Source organism: Pan troglodytes, chromosome 1, assembly GCF_028858775.2.
Source record: "Pan troglodytes isolate AG18354 chromosome 1, NHGRI_mPanTro3-v2.0_pri, whole genome shotgun sequence".
Taxonomy (NCBI): domain Eukaryota; kingdom Metazoa; phylum Chordata; class Mammalia; order Primates; family Hominidae; genus Pan; species Pan troglodytes.
In genome coordinates, this window is record NC_072398.2 from 170,256,367 (window position 1) to 170,281,769 (window position 25,403).

At 38.3% G+C, this 25,403-nt stretch overlaps 1 protein-coding gene across 6 annotated transcripts in view; it reads left to right on the forward strand.

The window, feature by feature from the left end:
* LOC107966870 (uncharacterized) overlaps positions 1-25,403 on the forward strand; it is a 212,585-nt gene that overhangs the window by 119,584 nt on the left and 67,598 nt on the right. For 4 of the 6 annotated variants that reach the window (XR_008547701.2, XR_008547705.2, XR_010153732.1 and 1 more), the window contains 4 exons: positions 15,491-15,549; positions 16,477-16,538; positions 19,328-19,420; positions 22,509-22,575. The exons of 1 other annotated variant lie outside the window; for it this stretch is intronic. Coding sequence is in view for 2 of the 5 variants with exons in the window: in XM_063801269.1 (XP_063657339.1) it covers positions 15,491-15,549; positions 16,477-16,538; positions 19,328-19,339 (133 nt within the window). In the remaining 3 variants the exon portion in view is untranslated. The remainder of the gene's footprint in view (positions 1-15,490; positions 15,550-16,476; positions 16,539-19,327; positions 19,421-22,508; positions 22,576-25,403) is intronic. One more of the 6 variants, XM_063801272.1, reaches the window with a different exon arrangement.

The following is a 25,403-nucleotide window of genomic DNA, read 5'->3' on the forward strand; positions in this document are numbered from 1 at the left end:
ACTGCTGGACCAGGTTGAATTACTGGAAGGACTAAGATATTGTCAAATGGTTATTTGGCAACTTAAAGGTACCACCAAACCATTCCCACAACTCAACACTTCCACTAGTATATGATGGTGGGGGTTGTTGAAAAAGCAATTGCAGTTACTAGAAAAAAATAAAACAACCTTGCTCTGTATATCCTTGAGTCATACTATACTTCTTAGTTATGAGTATTTGGTAAGTAAGTGTGAATTAAATTTTAGCTGTATTTTTATGATTAGTGTTATGGCTATTACTATTTGTCCTTTCCATATTTACTGAAAATCTAATGCCTGTTAGGAACTTTGTTGTATGCTAGGCATAGAGAAAGAGAGAAAGAGTTTCTGCCTTTAGTGGGCACCTAGCAAGTGTGGATAACCAGCATATAAATAAAAGGTTCAAAGACAATGAGACAATAGTGTGGTAGAGGTAAGTAGGGGGGACACTAGTGGTATACAAGTCAAGAGTGAGGAACTAAGTCATGGGGTGTGTGGTATAAATATTTAATAATGGCTTTCTGGAAGGAAAAACCCTGAGTTGTAGCATTTGCCAATTTCTGTGGTGTAAATACTCCTACCATAGTTATCAACAGGATGTTTCAAATAAGGAGACAAAATATACACAAGCAGCTCTAGTGAGCTACTTCCAGCCAGGTAGCTGTCTGTCTGTGTGTGTGTGTGTGTCAGAGAAGGCTTTCTAAGAGAAGAAACCCCTGACCTGAGTCTGAAAGGACAAGCAGGAATTAATCAAGACAAGAAAGGCAGGAAGGACATCCAAGGCAGGAGGACAGTCTGAGCAAAGGAAAGAGGCCTATCACAGCAGGATTTGGTAAGGACAGGAGGAGAGAACCATTCAGTACACTTGATATTGGTTACTGACCGTCAACACGTGTTCATTTTTTTTTGTTATAAATGACATGTATGTTAACTCAAAATTGTCATACTGAAATTTATTCATCATTCATTGGTCAAATACAATAATTTATGGGTGCCTACTTTGTGTTTATCAGGAACTAAAGATTTAAAGTTGAGTGGAACATGGTCCCTGTCCTGAAAACAATTGCAGTATAATTGTGAGGAGAACATAGACATGTATGTATACACATACATAACATGGCATGGTGACTGTACTAGTTAAAATACACATACATTATTAGTGGTTGTGGTAGGTGGAGTAAGGGACCCCTCATGTCTTTGGAACATGTGAATATGTTACCTTACATGGCAAAAGGGTCTTCACAAAGATGATTAAGGCCTTGAAATGGCTAGGTTATCCTTAATGATCCAGGTGGGCCTTAAATGTAGTCATGGGTCCTTATAAGAGACAGTGAAGATGGAAGTTTGGAACTAGAGAGGGAGAAGGTGCTACACTGCTGGCTTTGAAGATGGAGGAAGGAGGTCACGAGCCAAAGAATGTTGGCAGCTGTTAGAATTTGGAAAACACAAGAAAACAGATTCTCCCCTAGAGTCTCCAGAAGGAACATCTTGATTTTAGCTCAGTGAAACTAATTTTGGACTTCTGACCTCCATACTGTAAGATAACATAGTTGCGTTGTTTTAAGGCATCACATTTGTGGTAATCCATTACAGCAGCCTTAGGAAACCAATATCGAGGTATTAAAGGAAGCAGTGTAACGTAGTGATTAAGGCTCTTGATTTGTGAATTAGATTGCCTCTCTTACAATAATGTCCCTGCCTCTTTGTAGCTCTGTAACTTTGGGCAAGTTACTGCCTCAGTTTCCTCATATGTAAAATGAGGTAATTACCTACTTCATAGCTTGAGGGTGTGGATTGTGATGTTGTATACATAATGTACTGAGTACACAGCAAGCAATCTATACATTTTCATATTAAAAAATATTGTTTCCTCCTCTCTGTTCTCTGATCTAGGTTCTCATCTCTCAGGTTGGTGAGTATAACTAAATACATGGATAATTAAATAGGCTTTTGTGGTCTTGCCTGGAGAAATGGGTACCATTTCCATTGCTAATTTTATGGGCAAATATGATCTCAGTTGGAAAAATCTAATCCTTAAAATGTTGAACTACAAAACAATTTGAATTCTGTCTCTTCTCTTTTGAAAACAGTCACATTTGATCAAGCCAATAAAAGGGTTAAGAGTTTTGTATGTTTCCCATCTCCCTGACACCATCCCCCTGCCCCGCCCCCACCAATAAAATCCTTTTTTTGTGCACCCTTTCTTTGGCCAGAGTGTTCTTTTCTTTTCTTTCTTTTTTTTTTTTTTGAGACGGCGACAGAGTGTTATTTTCTACTCCATGATTTGGAGTCGGCCTGTCTGTCCCCTTACTGAGCAGGAGCGGTTGAACAGCTGTGAAAACAATGGAGAAGCCGAGGATGGCTGTGATTAGTGGCGGGCGCTGGGGCAATCTGGGACCCACCAGGCCTGTTTCCCATGTCACACAGCCTGCGGAGTCTGGGTGTCACATGCCCGGGCTCGGCCTGGGGAGGCCTGCTCCAGGCTGGGGCTGCCTGATAGTCACCCTGGCAGCCCCTCTCCAGAAACAGATTTTTGTATTTTTGCTCTTCTTCTCTCCATGTTCTTGGACCATTGTATAAACATAGTGTTGCTAGGCAGCCCTAAAACCTCCTTTCATCCTGGATCCCAGGAAATTTGGTCCAGGAAAATTCACCGGAGTGTGCTTACAGCTGGTGTTGTCCACCGAGCCAGCTCTCCTCTCTGGCCCCAGGTTTCCCTGCCAGAAATTCCCAGCATCTGTGTTGTACATTTGATTTTCTAGATGTGGATAACATTGAGGTGGGTTTAGAGATCCCCTACCCTCCATTAAATGTCCCTTACTCTGTGACCTGTGAATACAAAATGTTTAATTAATCATAGCCTTTTGCAAGTCAGTCCTAGATTACTAAAGAACAAATAATTTTGCTTACCGCTCCACTGAAACACCCAGTGACCGCCTAATAGCAGTCTCAATTTCACCTCATTTTTTTCCTTTCAGCTGCAGAGCTTACCAGTCATGTGTGATTATTATTTTTAAAATCATCTCAAAATTTTAGTATATTTTCAGTTATGGAACCATAATTGTAATCTAAATTTATTTATTTTAAAAAATGTAAATGCATTTTTAATAGACAAAAATTTTGTACATTTATGTATGAGGCACAGTGTGATGTTTTGATCTATGTATGCATGGTGTAAAGATCCAGTCAAGCTAATGAACACATTTGTCACCTCACCAACTTATCACTTTTTGGTGGCCACTTTTTAAAACTTCTTCCTGCCACAGTTCTCTCCTGGTTTTCCTTTCAACTACGTGACAGTGACAGTTTCCTCAGGCTCTGTTTCCCTTCCTAGCCAGAGCCGTGTTGCATTTATCTCTATGCTTCCAGCAACCAGCACAGAACCTGGTCTGCATTTGCTTCAGTAAGCATTTGTAGGGTGACAAGATGATGAAATCAGTTAAATGTACTCATTCTTTACTTGTGTGTTTTTTTCCCTCTTTGAAACATAATTTTTAAAAAATCTTGGTACCATCCAGAATTAAGTTTAATATTCTCTCTTCTGGATTGTGTTATCACTCTAATTATTCTTAGTTCCCATTTGATAAAAATACTATATACATTATAAATGTTGACAAATAATTATTAAACATAAAATTAGAATTTTATTGAAAAGGCCTCTCTCAAGGATATGTATGGGCCTTTTTTTCCACATAGTTTATGTATCTATGAATGAAAACTACTTATTCTTAGAATGTCAGAGGGTTCTACCTTAATTCGGTCCTAACTTTCTGTTTTTTAACTATTTTATATTATAGCAATTTTATATATTTGCTAATAGAGAGATTAGTATAATACAATCATCATTTTTCCTCTTTTTATGGTTGCCTATAAATTGTACTGTCTAGATGTATATAAACTATCTAGCCTATGTAAGTCTTGGATTAGTCAACTTTTATTGAGTGAATGATGTAGACAGCTGTCCTCACTTGACTTCTTTAATTGTTATACACAAAATTTCAGTCTTATTTTTATTAGACTGTTGGAATGTTGACTATATGACTGTATGTATGACCACAGGCTATACATATAGGCTGTATGACCTCACTCCTTCTTGGCGGCCATGGCAGATTTACTGATCTATCAGATAATTGTTTTCTGTGGAGCTCAGAATCCATTTTAACATGGTGTTCCAGACAACTGTCACAAACCAACCAGAGTGGTTATGAGAGCCAAAATCAATTTTATTTTTTTAAAATTGTATGAAAATCTTTTTAAAAAGAATGTCATCTTTGCTATTTTTTTTTTCCAAATATGGTACATGCTAAGAATAAAAATCAAGGAACCAGCACAGAATCTGGTTCTAGTGAAAAGTTCACAGAAAAAAAGTAAAATCTCATCTAAAATTCTTCCTCCCGGCTGGGTGCGGTGGCTCACACCTGTAATCCTAGCACTTTGGGAGGCTGAGGCAGGTGGATCACCTGAGGTCAGGAGTTCGAGACCAGCCAGACCAACATGGAAAAACCCCATCTCTACTAAAGATACAAAATTAGCCAGGCATGGTGGCACATGCCTATAATCCCAACTACTAGGGAGGCTGAGGCGGGAGAATTGCTTGAACCCAGGAGGTGGAGGTTGCAGTGAGCTGAGATCGTGCCATTGCACTCTAGCCTGGGCAACAAGAGTGAAACTCTGTTTCAAAAAAAAAAAATTATTCCTCCAAGATATTAGCATTGTGATTTTTATAGAGTATTGTTTTGTACACCTGTCTTTGAAAACACAAATTAAGCTGAGTACAAATAATTTTATAAAGATGGGATTTTTTATATGCATATCATTTAAAATAAAACATTTTTTCTTGAATTGAATGGAAGGAAGAAACAGAATGAATTGCTGAACCTCAGATTGTGTCTTTACAAGGGAATGTCATTCTTTAAAGGTACCTCAAAGGCTAAGAAAAACAGTAACAAACCTGCACGTTGGGCACATGTACATTGTGCACATATACCTAAAGTGTAATAAAAATAAAATAAAATAAAATTATCATTACTAAAAAAAAAAGAAAAAAACTGAAAAAAAACACATGAAAGGGATGAGAAAAAAAATTTTTTAAAATGAATATTTCAAATTCGTTATTATCTATTAATGGTAGTGTTTTTCTGAAATATGAGAATACTAGTTTATGTCTCCCCATGCCCTCCTTGCATCACCTGGGTTTTTCTAGTAAAATTATTTTACATTGTTGGAATTTATAACATTTGTATTCTATCCTGTAACCATAATTCTCACAGTTGTTTAACCTTTGTTCAACACTTGAATTCATTTAGTGCTCACTACCAGCCATTTTACCATGGCTTTTCTATTGAGTTCTTTTATTTTGAAGCATCATTGGTCTCCTGTATTTTGTTATTAGGTACCTTCTTCAAGAAAGGCTCATAAATGTTGTGGTTTTAGTTTTGATGTGCTTGAGGGCGTTCTCATCTTTATACCTGAAGAAAGGGTAATTAAATTATCCTTACAATTCTGTGATCCAGGCAACAAAATGATGCTAGTATTTCTTTCTTTCTTTTTTAATATATTTTTATTATACTTTAAGTTCTAGGGCACATGTGCACAACGTGCAGGTTTGTTACATATGCATACATGTGCCATGTTGGTGTGCTGCACCCATTAACTCGTCATTTACATTAGGTATATCTCCTAATGCTATCCCTCCCCCCTCTCCCGACCCCACAACAGGCCCCGGTGTATGATGTTCCCCTTCCTGTGTCCCAGTGTTCTCATTGTTCAATTCCCACTTATGAGTGAGAACATGTCGTGTTTGGTTTTTTGTCCTTGTGATAGTTTGCTGAGAATGATGGTTTCCAGCTTCATCCATGTCCCTACAAAGGACATGAACTCATCATTTTTATGGCTGCATAGTATTCCATGGTGTATATGTGCCACATTTTCTTAATCCAGTCTATCATTGTTGGACATTTGGGTTGGTTCCAAGGCGGTCATTAAAAAGTCAGGAAACAACAGGTGCTGGAGAGGATGTGGAGAAATAAGAACACTTTTACACTGTTGGTGGGACTGTAAACTAGTTCAACCATTGTGGAAGACAGTGTGGTGACTCCTCAGGGATCTAGAACTAGAAATACCTTTTGACCCAGCCATCCCATTACTGGGTATATACCCAAAGGATTACAAATCACGCTGCTATAAAGACACATGCACACGTATGTTTATTGTGGCACTATTCACAATAGATGCTAGTATTTCTCTGTGGAGTACTGAAGGATGGCCCACATCTCCAGTGTGTAGGTGTTCCTTGGAATGCCGTCTGAGGTCTGAAGGGGATAAGCCTTTGTTTAAATGAGCACAGGTTACACCAGGAGGTTCCCTTGGTATCGCCCATGTTACTCCGTCTCTCTTCAATCCCTTTCTGCTCTTGGCCCAGACACACACCTTTTCCTTCTTTACCATGTGGATTATAATTCTGGCCTTGGTCCATCCTCTGTGAGCTTTAATTTCTTTAGCACCTGCTTTGGAAAGATTTTGTTTCTCACAAAATTTCCTCTTCCTTACTCATAAGGAAAATGCATTCTGTGCTTGGCACCTCTGAAAATTGAAGTAAATGATTTCTCTAAGCCTTTCTGCAGGTTTTGCTATTTATTCCATTAAGATTTTCCTTGTCCTCTTTCTCTCATTTTTTTTGTGGCCAGTGTTTCCTCAGTTTCAAATATGGTTATTTGCTTTCAGTTATTCTTTATGGTATCTAAAAATGAGGTGTTTATCAGAAATCTGTTCACCTATAGCTCTGACAGTCTCCGTAGTTCAAAGTCTCATAACTACTTAGTGAAATCTAACTTGGTTTCTATTTTGGTTTCTTGCCTATTACTAAACAGCAGAGGCCACTATAATAACCCTTTTTATTAGCAAGATACGAATTCAAAACATTTTCACCATAATCTAACCAATTTGGGGTGATGACTGCTTTGTGATTTTACGGGAAAGACAGAGAGAGCAACAAATATGAGTATTACTTTATTTGGGAGAGAAGAGGGAAGGTGGAAATGATCTAAACCTGCTTAGGGGCTTCAGAGAAGACATTACAAAGTTTTGACATTTGAAGGGAGACTTGAAGATCAAGTCAGAGTTTGTCAGAAAGTCAAGCCCTTGGGAAAAGTAAAACAGAACACAAGATGCATCATGACGTGGTAGCAGGGAAAAGCATGCTGGGCCATGGAAGCTAAAGTCACTTAGTGTGGCCTGGAAGGAGGAGAGTTAGAATCTGTGGCTGATGAGGTAGGCAGAGTCAACCATACCATGTTTTGATTTTATCATGTAGGTAAAGGAAAGACGGGGGATAGTGTTGAAAGGGGAATTTGATATAACCCACATGCCATGGGGGTCCCTCTGGCAGGAGTGGGGCCATTGTCAAAGGGTGAGCCTGCAGGCAGGGAGACAAAAGGCTACTGTAAGTATGCAGGTGAGAGATGACAGCCATGATGCGGGCTGATTGACTGCAAAGGCAACAGATGTGGGGTGATGAGGGGGCCACCATGAGAGAGATGTCTTAGATGATTTCGAAGACAGTGAGTCTTTAGAGGAGGGATCAACAGCTCTGAACATAATTGATCTGTGTGCAATACTAGCTCTGTCCCTTATTGTTTATACTATCATGAGAAATTCACTAACCAACCTTTTCAAATCAATTTCTTCATCAGTACACAGGGATGAAAATGCTCAACCCAAGATTGTTGTAAATAATATATGTAAAGCCCCTGGGAGAATGCCAGCCCGTTGACCCTTCAAAATGAGCTAGCTCTACCTGTCTCCACCCTCCTGGCCATCTAAGGTTCTTTGCCTCTAGAAACAGTTACGTTGTTAACTCTCTGAAGAGTGGAATGAAAATTCTGAATTCTGGGGCTACCCTAGCACCCACCTTGTACAGTATTACTAAATATTTCAGACTGCAAGTCAGGAATATAAAATCAATCAAACCCTGGCTGAGTAAATTTGGCATAACACATCTTATTAGTCACAGGATGAACAGCGATTTCAAACAAAGTTTGCTTGCCATTTCTCAGAGCTGGAATCAACATGGAAGGAACAGTGTGGAGGAAGTATTGCTACTTATACTATCACTATTATTACCACTATTTGTTCACTACTTGAGTTTTATAAGGCATTATAGTTTTACTATTTCTACTATCACTATTACCATTAGTTATTTGCTACTTGAATTTCATAGGTCACTATAATTTTAACAGACATTTTAAATGTCTTTTAAATATGTGCTACACACTGTGTGCCAAATATTTTAATAATGTTGTATCACTTGGTTCTTACAATAAACTTATGAGGTAGGAATTTTTCGTCTATTTTACAGGTAAGGATATTGAAGCTAAAACACTATAAATAACTTGATCAAGGACACTTGGCTAGGACTTTGAAATATATAAACTCTGGAAAGAAAATGTGTCAGTTAGCTTTTGCAGAATAATGAACCACCCTAAGGTGCAGTGGCTTCAAATAACACCATTTATTATTACTCATGAGTTTAAGGGCCAGTTGGGTGTTTCTGATGATCTGGGTCAGGCTTGGTTGATATTAACTGGGCTTGCTCCTGCATCTGTGTTCAGATGGAGGCCTGCCTGAGACTGGCTGGTCTTGAATGGACTTTCTGGTTTTTTGCTGGCTCTTGACTGCAGCAGTGGGAGTGAGTGGGCCTCATCAACTAGCAGGCCAGCCTGAGCTCATTACATGGAAGACAGGGAGTGTTCCAATACCAACAGCAAATGTGAGCAGACACTTGAGGCTCAGGTTCAGAATGTTGTTTCTGCTACAACCTTTTGCAAAAGCAGCACAAGTTCAACACAGATATAAAGGATGGAGAAGTAAATTACACCTCTTGGTGGAAGAAGTGTAAAGAATTGTGGCCATTTTGGTTACCTACCACACATGCCTATATGTGTTGGGCTCCAAAGCCAATGATCCTGCAGTGCTGCATTTTAATTTTATTCTTATTTTAAGGATAAAACAACTGAGGTTCAAAGGTCTTAACTTGCTCAGTCTCTTGACTGCTAAGCAGCTGGACCCTGATGTGAAGCCAGGCATGCATGACTCCAACCAGTGAATTTCTACTGGGCCTGGTTGCTGGCACTCAGTTTTCAGAGTCTGTGAGATGTAGAGTCATTCACTCTTGTGGGTAGAAGGAACCTCAGAGGTTATCTGGCCCATTAGCTGATACACTTTTGAATCTCATAGGTCACTATAATTTTAAAAGACATTTTGGCAACCAACACAGAGTAGTTAAACTACTTTTTTCCCTCCAAGTCAAGGCATTTGCTTGTCATTCTCATTTCATTACGAAAAAGAAATATGATGCCAAAAAGCATAATTTTTAAATAAAGGACAGTTGTTTAAATTGAATTAATTCAGTATTGTGAAAAACTTGCTACTTTTGTTTATATTTTGTTGTGGTAGCTTTACATCAGTCCAAAGAGCAGAATTTAGGATCCCCTAACCTAGACTACTATTCTGTTTAAGAATCCACTCTAAAACTTTCCTAACATGTGATCTTCCATTCATTGCCTGTGTAATTCTAATGACAGACAGCTCACTATTACCTGAAGCAGCTTATTCCATCTTTGGAGATATGTACAAAAGAATGTTTTTTTTTATTTTATTGAAACAAAATCCTTCCTGGTGACATCTATACATTAGCTGAAGTTCATCTGTTTGTGCTCAGCTAGAGAAGTTGAATACACTAAGGTGTTTGAAAATAGCCATCATGACTCCCTAAGTTGTCATTACCCCTAGTCCCTTTGGTCTCCAGTTATACAGCATTGGCATTGAGCACCATCTACTTTCATACTGCTCTCAGGCTCTATCCAGTTTGCCTATATTTGCCTTCATGTGGATGTAGACCTCAGTTTAAGTCTCTGGGCCTGGCCTGATTAGCTGTAGTAGATTAGGTCATCCATTTTCTCTCTTTTTTTAAATATTATTTATTTATTTATTTATTTTTATTATTATACTTTAAGTTCTAGGGCACATGGGCACAATGTGCAGGTTTGTTACATATGTATACATGTGCCATGCTGGTGTGCTGCACCCATCAACTCGTCATTTACATTAGGTATATCTCCCAATGCCATCCTTCCCCCCTCCCCCCACCCCACAACAGGCCCTGGTGTGTGATGTTCCCCTTCCTGTGTCCAAGTGTTCTCATTGTTCAGTTCCCACCTATGAGTGAGAACATGCAGTGTTTGGTTTTTTGTCCTTGCGATAGTTTGCTGAGAATGATGGTTTCCAGCTTCATCCATATCCCTACAAAGGACATGAACTCATCCTTTCTTATGGCTGCATAGTATTCCATGGTGTACATGTGCCACATTTTCTTAATGCAGTCTATTATTGTTGGACATTTGGGCTGGTTCCAGGTCTTTGCTATTGTGAATAGTGCTGCAATAAACATGTGTGCATGTGTCTTTATAGCAGCATGATTTATAATCCTTTGGGTATATACCCAGTAATGGGATGGCTGGGTCAAATGGTATTTCTAGTTCTAGATCCCTGAGGAATCGTCACACTGTCTTCCACAAAGATTGAACCAGTTTACAGTCCCACCAATAGTGTAAAAGTGTTCCTATTTCTCCACATCCTCTCCAGCACCTGTTGTTTCCTGACTTTTTAATGATCGCCATTCTAACTGGTGTGAGATGGTATCTCATTGTGGTTTTGATTTGCATTTCTCTGGGAGAAAATTTTTGCAATCTACTCATTTGACAAAGGGCTAATATCCAGAATCTACAAAGAACTCGAAAAAATTTACAAGAAAAAAACAAACAACCCTATCAACAAGTGGGCAAAGGATATGAACAGACACTTCTCAAAAGAAGACATTTATGCAGCCAAGAGACACATGAAAAAATACTCATCATTATTTTCTCTTTCTACTTATTTTCTCTTTCTCTTTCTACATATGATTTTTCTATTAATGAGGTGTAATTTCTCTATTAATGATGTTGTGGCTTTGCACAAAATCTTATCAAGCTGTTGACTTGAGGCTCAAGTTAAGTCTCAATTTCTGTATGAATGAAATGAGAGTGCTGTAAAGCTCTTTTAAAGGCTCAATAAATACTTATTAAAATCCAATATGACTTCAATAGCATTTATAGAATATATTTTATGAACTAGTCCCTATGATAGTCACTAGGAATCTAGAGAAGAAAAGGTAATTTGTATTCTCAAAGAAATCAAAGTGCAGAAAGTAAAACAAACATGCAAAAATAATAAAGCAACAAGATTATCATTTTTTTTTGGTGGTATGTGCAAAGTGAGATGGGAGAATAAGAAAAGCAGCATCAATACCTTCCTGGGGTTCAAGGAAGACTTTGTAGAGGCTGTAGCATCTGAACTAAGAGCTAGAGATTGTGTAAGATTGGCCTGTTGGCCCTGGTTTCTCTACCTCTTGGGGAGGTAATACACCATACAGATGAAAGAGCACAAGCTTTGGAACCAGAACATCTGGATTCTAGTCTTGGCTCTGCCACTTCTCACAGGTCAAACTCACTATATGTTGACTTCCTTTCCAAGGACATTATTGCCCCATCTCAGTATTGCGAGGATTAAATGAGATAATATGCTTAAAGTTCTTGGTATAATTCTGGTGCATGATGTGGTAGGTATCATTGTTCCAAGCAACTTAAGATGACCCAAGTACCAAGCACTGCTAGCCTGATTGAGGACACACTTTATCTTCCTTTACCTTACCCTCTGTGCACTGCAATGAAGTGTGCACCCGGAATGCGTCCCTTACATGTCAGAATCTTAAGATAATGGCTTTAGGAAGAACACATGAATGGGCCAAGAGCTGCTGCAGTGAAAAATGCTGACATGTACCAGAGCATAGTCTGAGGCAATAAGGTTCACATTGCTCTTTTGAAATGTAATCACCAGAAACTCAAAATTAAGAAAAAAAAAGTTTAAAAAAAATTTTTAAGAAGAAAAATACAGTCATTTATTCAATAATGAAAGATTCTATAAAGCTATTGAATGTTTGATCATTTAAAATAACTTTAAAAAATTATACTTCTGAAGCATTTAAACCATTATGTAGTTCTCAAAATTGTATTGGTCATTTTCTCTCTGTGACATTTGTAAATATGTTTGACCAAATAATTCCAATTTAACTATACTTGCAGGTAACAATTAAGCATGTGTTTTCCATGTTCTTCCTTTTGACTATTTAAATTTTAAGTTTGATTTTCATTTTATTAATGTGATTTTTGGCTTCAGCCAATTGAGTTTTTAATGACTGTAGTGTTTGAAATCACTGGAAGCTTCTCAAAGGAGAACAATATAATGGGAAAATTAACTCCTACATAATTTCTATGCAAGTCTATGAGAATTTTCTTCTATTAAAGAATTACTTCTACTTTTTACGGCAGCTGAAAAAAAAATCCACATTTTTTCCTTTTGTTAAATCTTCAGAGTGCCAGAACTCAAAAATATTTTTTAAAAAATGAAAATAAATTTGAAGAAAAATCACAGACTAAAAACAGTGCAAAAGACAGCCATATGTCCTTTATCCATATTTTACTGTTGTTATCATTTTGCCCCATTTACTTTACCATTTCTTCTCTTTTTTCCACGCACACATGAGCATGCATGTGCACACACACACACACACACGCATCTTTGGAGAGCCATTTGAGAGTAAGTTGCATATATTATAGCTTTTATCCTAAATATTACAGTGTGTACTTGCTAGAAATAATGGTGTTTTCTTACATAACCGCAAGGTGGTTATTAATTTCAGTAGATGCTGATGTAATACCTTGATGTAATCTGCTGTCCCTATTCCAGTTTTGTCAATTGACTCAATAATATCCTTTATAGCATTTTTTACCTCCATTATGGGATCAGTCAAAGGCTAAGTATTGCCTTTAGTTGTCATGTATCTTTAGTCTCCTTCAATCTGAAACATTTCTGTAGGCTTTCTTTTTCTTTTATGATACTGACATTAAAAAAATACAGCCTCCTCCCTGCTTAAAATAGAGTGTATCTAATTTGCAGGATGGCAATCTCATATTTCCTCATAATTTGCTTCAGTTTATGCATTCTAGGCCACTTAAGTGATGTCCTTCTCAGGGCATGGCATTTGGAAGTACATGGTGTCCATCTGCCCCTCATTGGTGATGTTAACTTTGATCACCCAGTCAAGGTCATTTTTCATTTCTCTACTGTTTAGTTACTATTTCTCTCTTTCTCTTACCAATTAGCAAAATGTAGAGAGACATTTTAAGGTCATGCAAATACATATCATTCTCCTTATCAAAATTTCCCCATAGAGTTAACATCCATGGATGATTCTTTTGTCTGAACCAGTTTTATACTATGATGGTTACAAAATGATGATTTTTTTTCCAACTTCAGAACTTCTATATTTACCAGTCAGGACTCAGCAAGACAGCCTTCTTTTCTTTGTCTGTCTGTCTGTCTATCTATCTATTAATCTATCTATCTATCTATCTATCTATCATCTATCTATCTATCTCTATCATCTATCTATCTATCTATCTATCTATCTATCTATCTATCTATCTATCATCTATCTATCTAGATTTATCATAAAAATGGACCCATGGATTCCTATTTTTAATGTTCTATAATTAATCACCACCTTTAATTAATTGGTAATCAAATCATGTCATATTCTGTCAGTGGTAGCCCCTTCAAGCTGGCTCCTATGTACTTGTAATATGCTGTCGACCACTTTTTGAGTATTTCCTTACTTTCTGGCACAACTCATTTTTCCAGACTCATGTTATACACAACTTGCCCCAGCTTTGAAATCAGCCATCTCTCTGTGGTGCCCTGGTTCCTTTTGGTGGGGAATGGCATGAGAGACAAAAATGTGGGAGCTAAGTATGCTCATTGCTACTGGAGTGTCTTTGCTTCTAGACCCTTTCAGCAGACAGAGCTAGGAAAGAACCAGGAAAGGTACACACAAACACATATATATTAGAAAAACTGAATCCCTAACAATAGCCTCCAATTTCAATCCACCCTCATAGGATTCTTTATTTCCTTCTTCTACTCCATATTTACACATCCCTTCTTCCACAATGAAAACTCTGGATCCCATCAACATCAAAACATTTCTTTATTTGCTCACTTCCATAATACACATAAAATAGTTTTCGAATTGCTTCACTTAAACCACTACAAAAAACAAACTCATTAAAAAGAGTTCAGAATGTATGGTTTCCCACCCTCTACCCTGCCTAAAACTGAGCATATATATAGTTGAATGCAGTGTTCATATGACTTTTGTTAAACTTTTCTACCTGTTTCTCTGGTCAGTGAGGTTATGCAATTCATTTGAAACACACTTGGGTTCAATTTTATGGTTTGCTTTCAGAATTTTTTTTGCCCTTCTTATATTTATTGGATACATTTTATTTTCTTTAATATGTAAAACATTGACAGCTTTTCAAGCCAAAGCCCTATAAGCAGCTCTATTATTAGAGGAGTGTCACTGTTGCCCATATCTCTTTCTCCCTGTTTCCTCATCTCTGTAGGTAACCAACTTAATTGTTTTCTGTTTTTCCTTTCCTTGTTTCTTTTCTTTCTTTTGTAGGGGGTAAGGTTAAGCAGAGACTTGTATGTTTTATTATTTTCTCTCATATTTTACACAAAAGATAGCATACTATATATGCTACTTAGCATTTTGCTTTTGCACTTAACAGTATCTCCTGGAAATTGCTACAAATTAGTGTGTAGAGATCATCATATTTTTAGCAGCAGCTTAGTACTCTATTGTGTATATATACTATGGTTTATTCAACCAGTCTCTTATTCTTGGATATATTTAGGTACTTTCCAATATTTTACATATAAAAATGGTGTTGCACTGGGTAGCACTATGTATATGTAATAATATACATATATTAAAGGTGTATATTCAGGGTTAAATCTTAGAAGTAATATTGCTAGGGTTAAGGGTAAACACATATGTAGTTTTTAAATATGTTGTCAAATTATCCTCAATAGGTGTTATGGCAGTTTGCATTTCCACTAGTAGAAGAGTGCCTAGGAAACTCAAAATTTTTATCTTTATGCTCACATAATGATAACTCGGAAGGGATTCAGGAGCCAGGACAGAATGAAAATCAGACATTAGGTGTAAAATTTAGTGGGAAAAAGGATGCCCATACAAAATCAATTCACAAAATGCTTTTTCAGAGCCTTGGACACTATCTGCTTGAGGGTAGGGTGGTCTTATTTAATTTTTCTCTTTGCAGTTAGGTATCTATTACTAGGCATCTTAGCAAGATACCTAACACATGGTAGATATTCTGTAGACATTGACTGTTTAAATGAATTAAAGAATAAACTGGCGAAAATCTGGCATTGCCCATGGGAATAAACAAACCTGGCTAGGAGATTATTTTGAAGTGACAAATCTCACCTCCTCTCTCCTCATCCCTCCTAGACAGACATTTCCTTGTTCCTGGGGACTGAGCAGTTTGAAGTTTCCAAAGATGAAAACATGTAAGTTGTCCTTGCATAAGAAGATGGGGCCGCACAGAGGCCTATTGTCTGCAGGGACATTGAGAGCTCTGTGGTGAAAGAGGATTGTCCTCAACTGCAGCCTGGTCTTTTTCAGCCTGAACATTGCCTTTTCTCTCTGGAATGTAATATTCTACCCATGCCCTCTGAGTGGCATTGCGCAGTAGCAGGGTCAGGAATGGGAGGGTGCAGGTGGGGAAATGATCTTTGTATAGGCAACCCAATAAGTCAGAGGCAGTATCAGAGGGCATGGCTAGGCCTGGATCTCTGAATAAGTGCTTTGTGCAGGTCTTGGTGGCAGTGGCTGGAGAAGCACCTTCCTCTTGCAGCTTACCTGGTGGCTGAACAAAGCAGCCTTTCAGACCTCGGGCCCCACAGCAAACATTGCACAGGTGATTGACCTGCTCTCTTGCCCTGCAGTGGCCCAAGGATCGCATTTCTCCCTGGCATTTCTTGTGGATCACCACTAGGGCCTGTTCTTCTTCCAGGATTGTAGGGGAAATGGTGACAACAGCCCATGAGGAGATGGGGCACTGGTTCCAAGGTCAGACAGGTTACTAGAACTCTGAGGACATTTTTTCAGAATCACAGGGAGCAGGCACAGCTAATCTAGATGTGTGTTGGCTCTTGGCATGGTCCACACTACACTAGCAAGCACTCTTTCCCTGGCTTCCAGCATTTATAAAATTTCTTTTCTCATTCGATCTCCATGATAGTCTTGGGAGGTCTCTAGGACAAAATTTACATGGAGATAGTGGGACCATACTGTGCTGAAGTGCATCCAGGATGGTAGAGTCTTCTGACTCTCAATTCAATTTTTTTGGATGCAGTTATGCACAGTATCATGGGGATTAGTGTGATGATGGGGCAAAATTATATGCTGTAACTTTATTTTGGGTTTTGTTCTAGCTACTCTGAAGAGACCTGAATGGACAAGAGATGTTTTCCTCTTCCTTACCGTAATAAAAGAGGTAATCTTTGTGTTCTGAGTTTGAGTTTCTTGTCTAAGGGATTGTTAATAGTTTCTATGCATCAGGGTTAAAAACAGAAATTGGAAAGCACCTGGAAAAAAACACACATACTTCTATTCGGGCTTATAAACTCATGGTTTATAAGGTGCTGTGGGCCCAGGAAATAGAATGGGGTTCACTCAAAGGTGAAAGGAGATGTTTTCCTTTTCTCTGGTGGAGACAGGGCTAGGTAGTGTCTTTAGTGTTTCCATGAGTGGTGGAGATCTGTGACCTCTGTGTCTGATGCATCAAAGATGGGGAGGTGTCTGTGAGAGGATTGTGGAGGCTGACACTGAGGCTTTACGAGCAGGCATTGGTTTTGCAGTCAGGCCTCTGTTGAGTGAAAAGGACTGCTGTGAAAGTACATCTGAGCCCACCTGAAGCATCCTCACCTGCTAAATGGGGGAGGACAAGTTCGCCCAGTAGCCTCATGCACAAAACAGACAATTGGAAGATGATGACATGATGGAGTAATCTCTCACTTTTTGGACACCACGTCAACCTCCTTGATTGTCTTTAAAACCCTAGGAAGAGAAGGAATTCCCCTTCAAAAGTGACTGAAATGGAATCCTTCTTGTTTGTAGCAAGCTGGGACTCAGAGCCAAATTTAACTCACTTAAAAAAAGTGAAATGATTTGTTCATTTATTCATTCAACAAAATTTATTGAGTGGTTACTGTGAGTCAATATGATCTCAAAGAATGTCAGTATGTCCTTCTCTGGACACCTTAACAAAGTTTGATTAAAATGAATTCATTAGATATTTGGCCTCTGTCATGATTCTGTTTTCTCTGTCATGTTCCCTCTTCATGAATCGTTGCCCCACAGTGTTTGCATAAATCTGACTCTTTCTTCAAAATGTGGTTCAAATACTTCCTTTTTTGGGCAGTTACTCATGTTCTCCCATCCAACCCATAAATCAAGGTGTAGCTGGGTTTCAGTTTGAGCATGGGCCATGTCTGCTTACAGGTCCAAGCATGCTTGAGGCTATTGGGAAAACTTCAGGTTTGTATGTGATGGAACTATTTTGGGGGATATTGAGGATCCTCCTGTGAAAGAAGTCATAATGTTTCCACTTGTGGGATCCAGACAGACACATTTGGGCATGTATGGAGAGCCAGTTGAGAGGCCTTAGGTTTTAGGAAGTGGGTAGCTGACTCCCAAGAAAAAACCTATGCTCTGGCTGCCATTTGGGTTTGTTTCCTAACCTGCCTTAGGCTTTTTTAAAGGGTGGATCTTAAGCGGCACAGAGTTGCCATATATAGAAATGAAAATAACTGCTTTGTTTAAATATCTGCAAACTTTGGGATAAGAGGCATACAGTTTGGTACTGCTTTCTCTGTTCTTGGAGGTTTATACAAAAGGGATAGAAATGTTTTTCTCCAATTGTCAGAATATATCCAAAATTTTTGGTGCTTTCGCACATCAAAGCCTTTGGGTCATTGAACATGAGGCTTGGCAGAGCAGAGGTAAAACTGCTGTGGAATCTTGGTCTAGGGGATAAACCAAAAAATATCTGAGAGAAGTCTCAATCAGTTTAGAAGTTTACAGCTTTATTTTATGCATTTTAGAGGGACAGAAGTTACAGGCAGATGTCAGTCAATACATGTAAGGTAGGCATTGGTTCAGTCTCGAAAGGCAGGACAACTTGAAGTGGAGGGTGAAGTGGGGGTGTCCTTCCAGGCCAAAGATTTTCTGGTTGGCAATTGGTTTAAATATTTAAGCTATTATCTAAAGTCCCGGAATCAATAAAAAGGAATATACATGTTAAGATAAGGAGTTGTGGAGACCAAGGTTCTTATTATGTAGATGAAGCCTCCAGATAGTAGGCTTCAGAGAAAGTAGATGGTAAATGTTTCTTGTCAGAGTTAAAAACATGCCAGACTCTAAGTTAATCTTTCTTGGATCAGGAAGAGACCTGGAAAGGTAAGGGGAATCTCTCCAGAATGTAGATTTCCTTGACAAGAGACAGACTTGCAGGGCCATTTCAAAATATATCAGCTAAGTATATTTTGGGGTAAAATACTTCGATTTCTTTCAAGACCTGCTATCTGTCATGTAATGTTATACTGGAGTCACGTTGAAATTTGATATTTCATTGTTACAAAGAGTCTTTTGTCAGTCTTAAGATTTCTATTTTAATGTTAATGATGGTCAGTTATGCCTGAATTCCAAAGGGAGAAGGATATAATGAGGCAAGTCTGACTTCCCCTTTCCCATCATGGCTTGAACTAGTTTTCCAGATTTACTTTGGAATGCCCTTGGCTGAGAGGAAGGTCCATTCAATTGGTTGGGGGGCTTAGAATTTTATTTTTGGTTTACAAGGGCTTGGTTGAGTACTATAGAGGAACAGTGGGCACCTTGACACCTAGTGTTCAGGTGCAGAGGCCTGCATGAGTAGACTTGTTCAGGAATAAGGAGTAAGATTCTGCCTGTGGAAGTCCAGAAATTATTTGGTGGAGAGATCTTGAAGATGATGGAGGGTGCTGTTTTAGTTCAGTGGGAACAGAATGCTACAACATTTGTGGTGTTTTGGGTTAATGCAATCCAGAAGTGGAGAGAGTGGGGGAAGGAATGATGGACACTAGGGAAATCTCATGGACAACACTGTGGCAAGTCCAAGGCAGCTTGAACTGATCACTAGGAGAGAGTTGTGTTTTAAAAAGATAATTCTGGAGGCAGGCAGATTGGAGATGGGTAAAACTGAAGAAGGAAAAACTGATAACATGTCACATTTTTTAATATTTCCAGGACTGCTCCTGACCACAGGATATGCCTGGTCCTGGAAATGGCCACATTTCCCCCCTCAGGACCTCTACTTGGATGGGTTGTCTTGGAAATAAGGTGAACAATTAGTCTTTATCCTGAATTCTCTTTTGATGACTCTGTTTTCTAGTTATTAAAGAGTACTTTAACTTAGAGGTATTTGTTTATAATCCTTCATTTTGTGAGTTTTTTTTTTTTGATAATCAAAGCTTTGCCTCAAGAACTAATTTTTGCCTACATTATAGGTTTCTAGAAACCATTCTGGGACAGTATTGAAATATGAATAAATGAAATACAATCCCTCCAGTTGGATTCTCAACCCTCCCATGTTTTCTCCATTTTATCCTGAAGTTATAAGGATACTCCCATCCTTAAAATTTCTGTTTGCTTTTCAAGGCACCCAGTAATGTTGATTGACCTTCACCTCTCCCTTGACTCAAACATACACACTCACACACACCCATGCACACTCACACACCACACGTCTCTCACCCCATCCCTGAGGTGCTTGACCTCCTCTCACCAGAAACAGTGGCTCTCTAAAGCAGAAGATCAGGGACTTACTTTGAAGAGATGATGAACCATGCAGCTTGAAAAATTACAGCGAGGGTTGGGCAAGGTGCCTCAGTGGCTCATGCCTGCAATTGTAGCACTTTGGGAGGCCAAGATGGATGAATTGCTCGAGCCCAGGAGTTCAAGACCAGCCTTGGCAACATGGAAACCCTGTCTTTACAAAAAAAATACAAAAGTTAGCTGGGTGTGATGTCATGTACCTGTAGCCCCAGCTACTTGGAAGGCTGAGGTGGGAGAGTTGTTTGAGCCTGGGAGGCAGAGGTTGCAGTAAGCTGAGACTGCACCACTGCACTTTAGCCTGGGTGATAGAGCCAGACCCTGTCTCAAAAAAAAAAAAAAAAAAAAAAAAGAGAGAGACAGAGAAATTCCAACTGGAAATGTTGCTGTTTCCAGAAGGTCAGGGAATCCACAGCTTTTCAGGATGTAAGCCTATTGACCCTTATGCCACTTGCAACTACTTTCAGGCTTACACTAGCCTTTTAAAAAAGTCAAGTATTATTTGATTACATTTTCTGTACTGGGAATGTAGGAATTTTGCATATGTGGCAATGGAAAACAATTTACTTTGGAGTCCAAATACAGGAATCAACCAAAATAATTATTGTAAACAAATTTATAATTGTTGTTATATTGCCATGCATGCCATTGGGATAATAAGAGGATCTTCTCTTATGGTGTCTGTGCATGGTGAAGATCCACAGCGCTAAGAAGATGGGCTGAGGAGTCACATGGACAGGGCAGGAGGGCAGATTTTCATGGGTACTTGTAATGACATTGTGCACATCTTTCTGGAAACTGATTAATATAGTTCTTAGCCATTTGCATATTTTTGAGGGACAATGATTTTAAGATATTAAATTGAAATTGGTCCATTATATTATTATATTTTAAAACAATAATTAAGCTCTTTAACAGTTTGGATAACTAAACTTTAAGAGTATCATTAATCTGGAAATGATCAGAGCTGGAACATTGCAGTTAAAGGAATGCATTTGTTCTTTTTTAATATGTCTTATCTAGAAAGCACATAAAATGGAACTTAAAGTTAACTTACTGTCTTTGTGTTGCCATAAAGGTACACTTGAGGCTGGGTAGTTTATAAAATTAAAAAAAATTTATTTGGCTGTTGGCTCTTTGGGCTGTACAAGATACATGGCAACGGCATCTGCTCAGCTCCTGGTGAGAAGCTCAGGCTGCTTCCACTTATGGCAGAAGGCTAAGGGGTGCTGGTGTGTGCAGTGATCTCATGGTGAGAGAGGAAGCAAAGGTGAGAAAGGGGAGGTGCCAGGCTCTTTTTAACAACCAGCTCTTATGGGAACTAACAGAGCAAGAACTCACTCACTACTGTGAGAATGGCACCAAGCCATCCATGAGGAATTTGCCCTCAGGACCCAAATACCTCCATTAGGCCCTACCTTCCAACATCACTACTCTGGGGATTAAATTTCAATGTGAGGTTGGAGGGGACAAACATCCAAACTACAGCACTTACTTTATCAATTTTCTCAACAAAACTATAAAATATGCAACCCTATTTTCAATGTTAGAATTTGCCAAGATGGCTAGCCTTCTTTTCCCTTTAAAACTACTTTAAAGAGTAAAATATTAAATAAATAGAAGGAAGAAACCTAAAAATCAAGTCAGCTGATTTGTGGTCATGTGATTTTCAAAAATCTTTTCTCTAACCAGGCCTGCATATGTAAAGGAAGGCTCAACCCTTCCACAGAATTTCAAATCCTCTTCTACCCAAACATCATATTTCCTCAGAACTGGCTTAATGTTTCTTGGTCAAGCCATATAACCTGTTCTAGAAAGGAACCCCCTCTGTCTCATTTTTATGCGTACAAAAAATGGTTAAAATGAGACAATGTCACTTTTTTTTTATCCTGAATGGTGGCTGCCAGCTATTAAAATGCTAATTACCCCAAAAATACAAAAACACCAAATACAGGAGCCAAAGACAGCCAGAAAACAAGAGGAATGAAGTCTACTGAGTGATTAATCATTTGATTAACCAGGTAAGTCTCTGGCACATTACTAATTAGCTCACTTACAAAGCCCTGCACTGAGCAGCCCTGGTTTGATTAAAGAGGTGCCGAGCCATTCAAACTCTGATGCTTGAGCTGCTTTTATAAAACAAAATGTGACTTTCATGCTAAGCTCATCTCTGTAATCCAGAGATGACTTTTCAGGCCTCTGACACTCAGACCTAGGCAAATAAATCAAAGAGGCAGAAAATAGTCCTGTGAAAACAGCTCCGAGAATATAATCTGTCTTCTAGGACTCTATTCTAATTTGTAAAGGGGATTGTCTAAGTTCTGAGGTTGCAGTAACTACTTGTTGGTGGCCCGTTGGGTTATCTGCAAGTATTGGTAGAAGACTCTGCCTTTGTAGAAAGGCATAAATCTGCTCTCACTCCACTCTATTCCTGTGGTAGGATTTATGAGATTTAAAAGAAGATATTTGACATTGTTATTACAGATCTTCTCAACTTTACTATGGAGTTTGCCTTTAAAATATACTGACAGTTTATTTCTTCTTGGCTAAGTATTTCTATGCGTAGTCATTTTAATGGATTCTTTTTTTCCCCTAGATGGAAACATCCATCTTCTCTGTGGTACTAATTTAGAGTGATCTTGACTGCCTACAACATTAAGGAGGTATAATAGACTCTTTCTGCTCCATGATTCTACTTTGGATTCTCATACAGAATATTTACTTCTTTATTTTTTCAGCTTGCTTAAAATAACTGAATAATTTTTCAGGCTGTACACTGTACCAATGAGTTTAGCAACAATTCTATTGTAGTTTCCTTTGTAACTATTGCAGGAATTAAAAAAAAAAAACTAATAGAAATGTTGGTTGGGTTAGTGGAAGTACAGTGTTAAGGTCAAAGCCAAATTCTTATCTTATGACATTTCAGGTTGATCACATCGTGGCTGGATATCATCTCCACTCTGGGTGCCATATTCCAAAGGGTTATTTACAAAACAGAGCTTGTCTAACAATGGCCAGGAAAGAGAGGGTCATGTTGGGACATCTTGTCATGGGGGAATAGCTAAGGAACTGAAGAAGAGACCAGAGTGGATATGGACATGGCACCTGTCTTTAAATATCTGAAAGATGGAATGAAATGTACTCTTGTTCACTGTTATAACTCCAACATGTAGCATAGTGCCTGGAAAGAGCAAGCATAAGCAACAGTGATCATGACTTTTTGAACACATAGTATGCGCCGGTCATTGTAATGGTGTTTTGCTTATCCTATCTTACTTAGAAATTATTATTATCTCCAATATATAGTTGAGGAAGCTCTGGCTCAGAAAGATTAAGAAACTTGTTCTAAATTGCATGGTACATATCTAATCTAGGAGTCAATACAGGTCTGTGTCCGGGGCCTGAGTATGTCTCTCCATGGTAGCCTGACTCTCATGACACCTGTCTTGATGCCACAATGAGCTTGATGTTCACTGGGGGTCCAAGTTGGAACTTTGGTGATCAAATCTTAGGACTTTTATTTTTTTGCTTATGGATGAGGAATTGAGTGTTGGGGAACTGAGGTTACATAACTGGTATATTCCAGAATCAGGACTAAAACCCAAGACTTTCTATAAAACCCAGTCTCTTGATCACTATGTTCCATCTCCTCTCTGCTATGAACAACTCAATACATGCTTGATTTTAACTTGATCTGGACAAAATACTGCTGCTTTAAGTGAGAATCTCCATTATATCTACCTTCCTCTGCTTAACTTTTGAAAACTGGGAACTCCTTTGTCTTCTGTACCTGAATTCTTGGTTTGCCCTTAACTGGTATTCAGTTTTTCTCTGGATTCTTTATCTGCCCTGCTCCAGCTGACCTTCCTGTTGTAAATGTGGAGAATTATTATCTAAGTTTACTAAGTGTTTTGTGTAGTGTCAACGTATCAGATCTAGTACAGCACTAAGTGCTTATCCTCCCAACATTTAAATATTACTTTTAACAATCTCATGAATAGAATTATTGTTGTCTATATTTCACAGATTAGCAATCAGAGTCTCAGAGAGGTTGAGCATATTTTCAAGGTCACATAGCTAGTTAATTTAGCCAGGGAAATCAGGCAAGAGAAAGAAATAAAGGACACCCAAGTAGGAAGAGAGGAAGTCAAACTATCTCTGTTTGCAAATGACATGATCTTATATCTAAAAAACCCTGTAGTCTCAGCCCAAAAGCTCCTTCAGCTGATGAACAACTTCAGGGAAGTCTCAGGATAGAAAATCAATGTGCAAAAATTACTAACATTCCAATACACTAACAACAGTCAAGTCAAGAACCAAATCAGGAACACAATTCCATTCACAATTGCCATAAAAAGAACAAAATACCTAGGGATACAGGTAACCAGGAAGGAGAATGATCTCCACAAGGAGAACTACAAAACATTGCTCAAAGAAAACAGAGATGACACAAACAAATGGAAAAACATTCCATGCTCATGAATAGGAATAATCAATATCATTAAGATGGCCATACTGCCCAAAGCAATGTATAGATTAAATGGTATTCCTGTTAAACTACCATTGACATTCTTCACAGAACTAGAAAAATCTATTTTAAAATTCATATGGAACAACAACAAAAAGAACCCAAGTAGCCAAGGCAATCCTAAGCAAAAAGAACAAAGCTGGAGGCATCATACTACCTGACTTCAAACTATACTACAGGGCTACAGTAACCAAAATGGCATGGTACTGGTACAAAAACAGACACATATGCCAATTAAACACAATAAAGAACTCAGAAATAAGGGTGCCCACCTACAACTATCTGATCTTTGACAAACTTGACAAAAACAATCAATGACAGAAACAAACTTGACAAAAACCAAAGGATTGCCTATTCAATAAATGGTGATAGGATAACTGACTAGCCATATGCAGAAGATTGAAACTGGACCCCTTCCTTATACCATATACAAAAATAAACTCAAGATGGATTAAAAACTTAAATGTAAAACTCAAAACTATAAAAAACTCTGAAGGACAACCTAGGCAATAACATTTTGGACATAGGAACAGGAAAAGATTTCATGATGAAGACAGCAAAAGCAATTGCAACAAAAGCAAAAATTGACAAATGGTATCTAAGTAAACTAAAGAGCTTCTGCACAGTAAAGGAAACTATGAACAGAGTAAACAGATAACCTATAGAATGGGAGAAAATTTTTGCAAACTATGCATCATACAAAGGTCTAATATCCAGCATCTATAAGGAACTTAAAGAAATTTACAAGAAAAAAATTTAAAAGTGGGCAAAAAAATAACAAACACTTCTCAAAAGAAGACAAGCATATGGCTAACAATCACATGAAAAAAAGCTCAACATCACTGATCATTAGAGAAATGCAAATCAAAACTGCAGTGAGATACCATCTCACACCAGTCAGAAGAGCTATTACTAAAATGTCAAAAAATAACAGATGCTGAAGTGATTGTAGAGAAAAAGGAA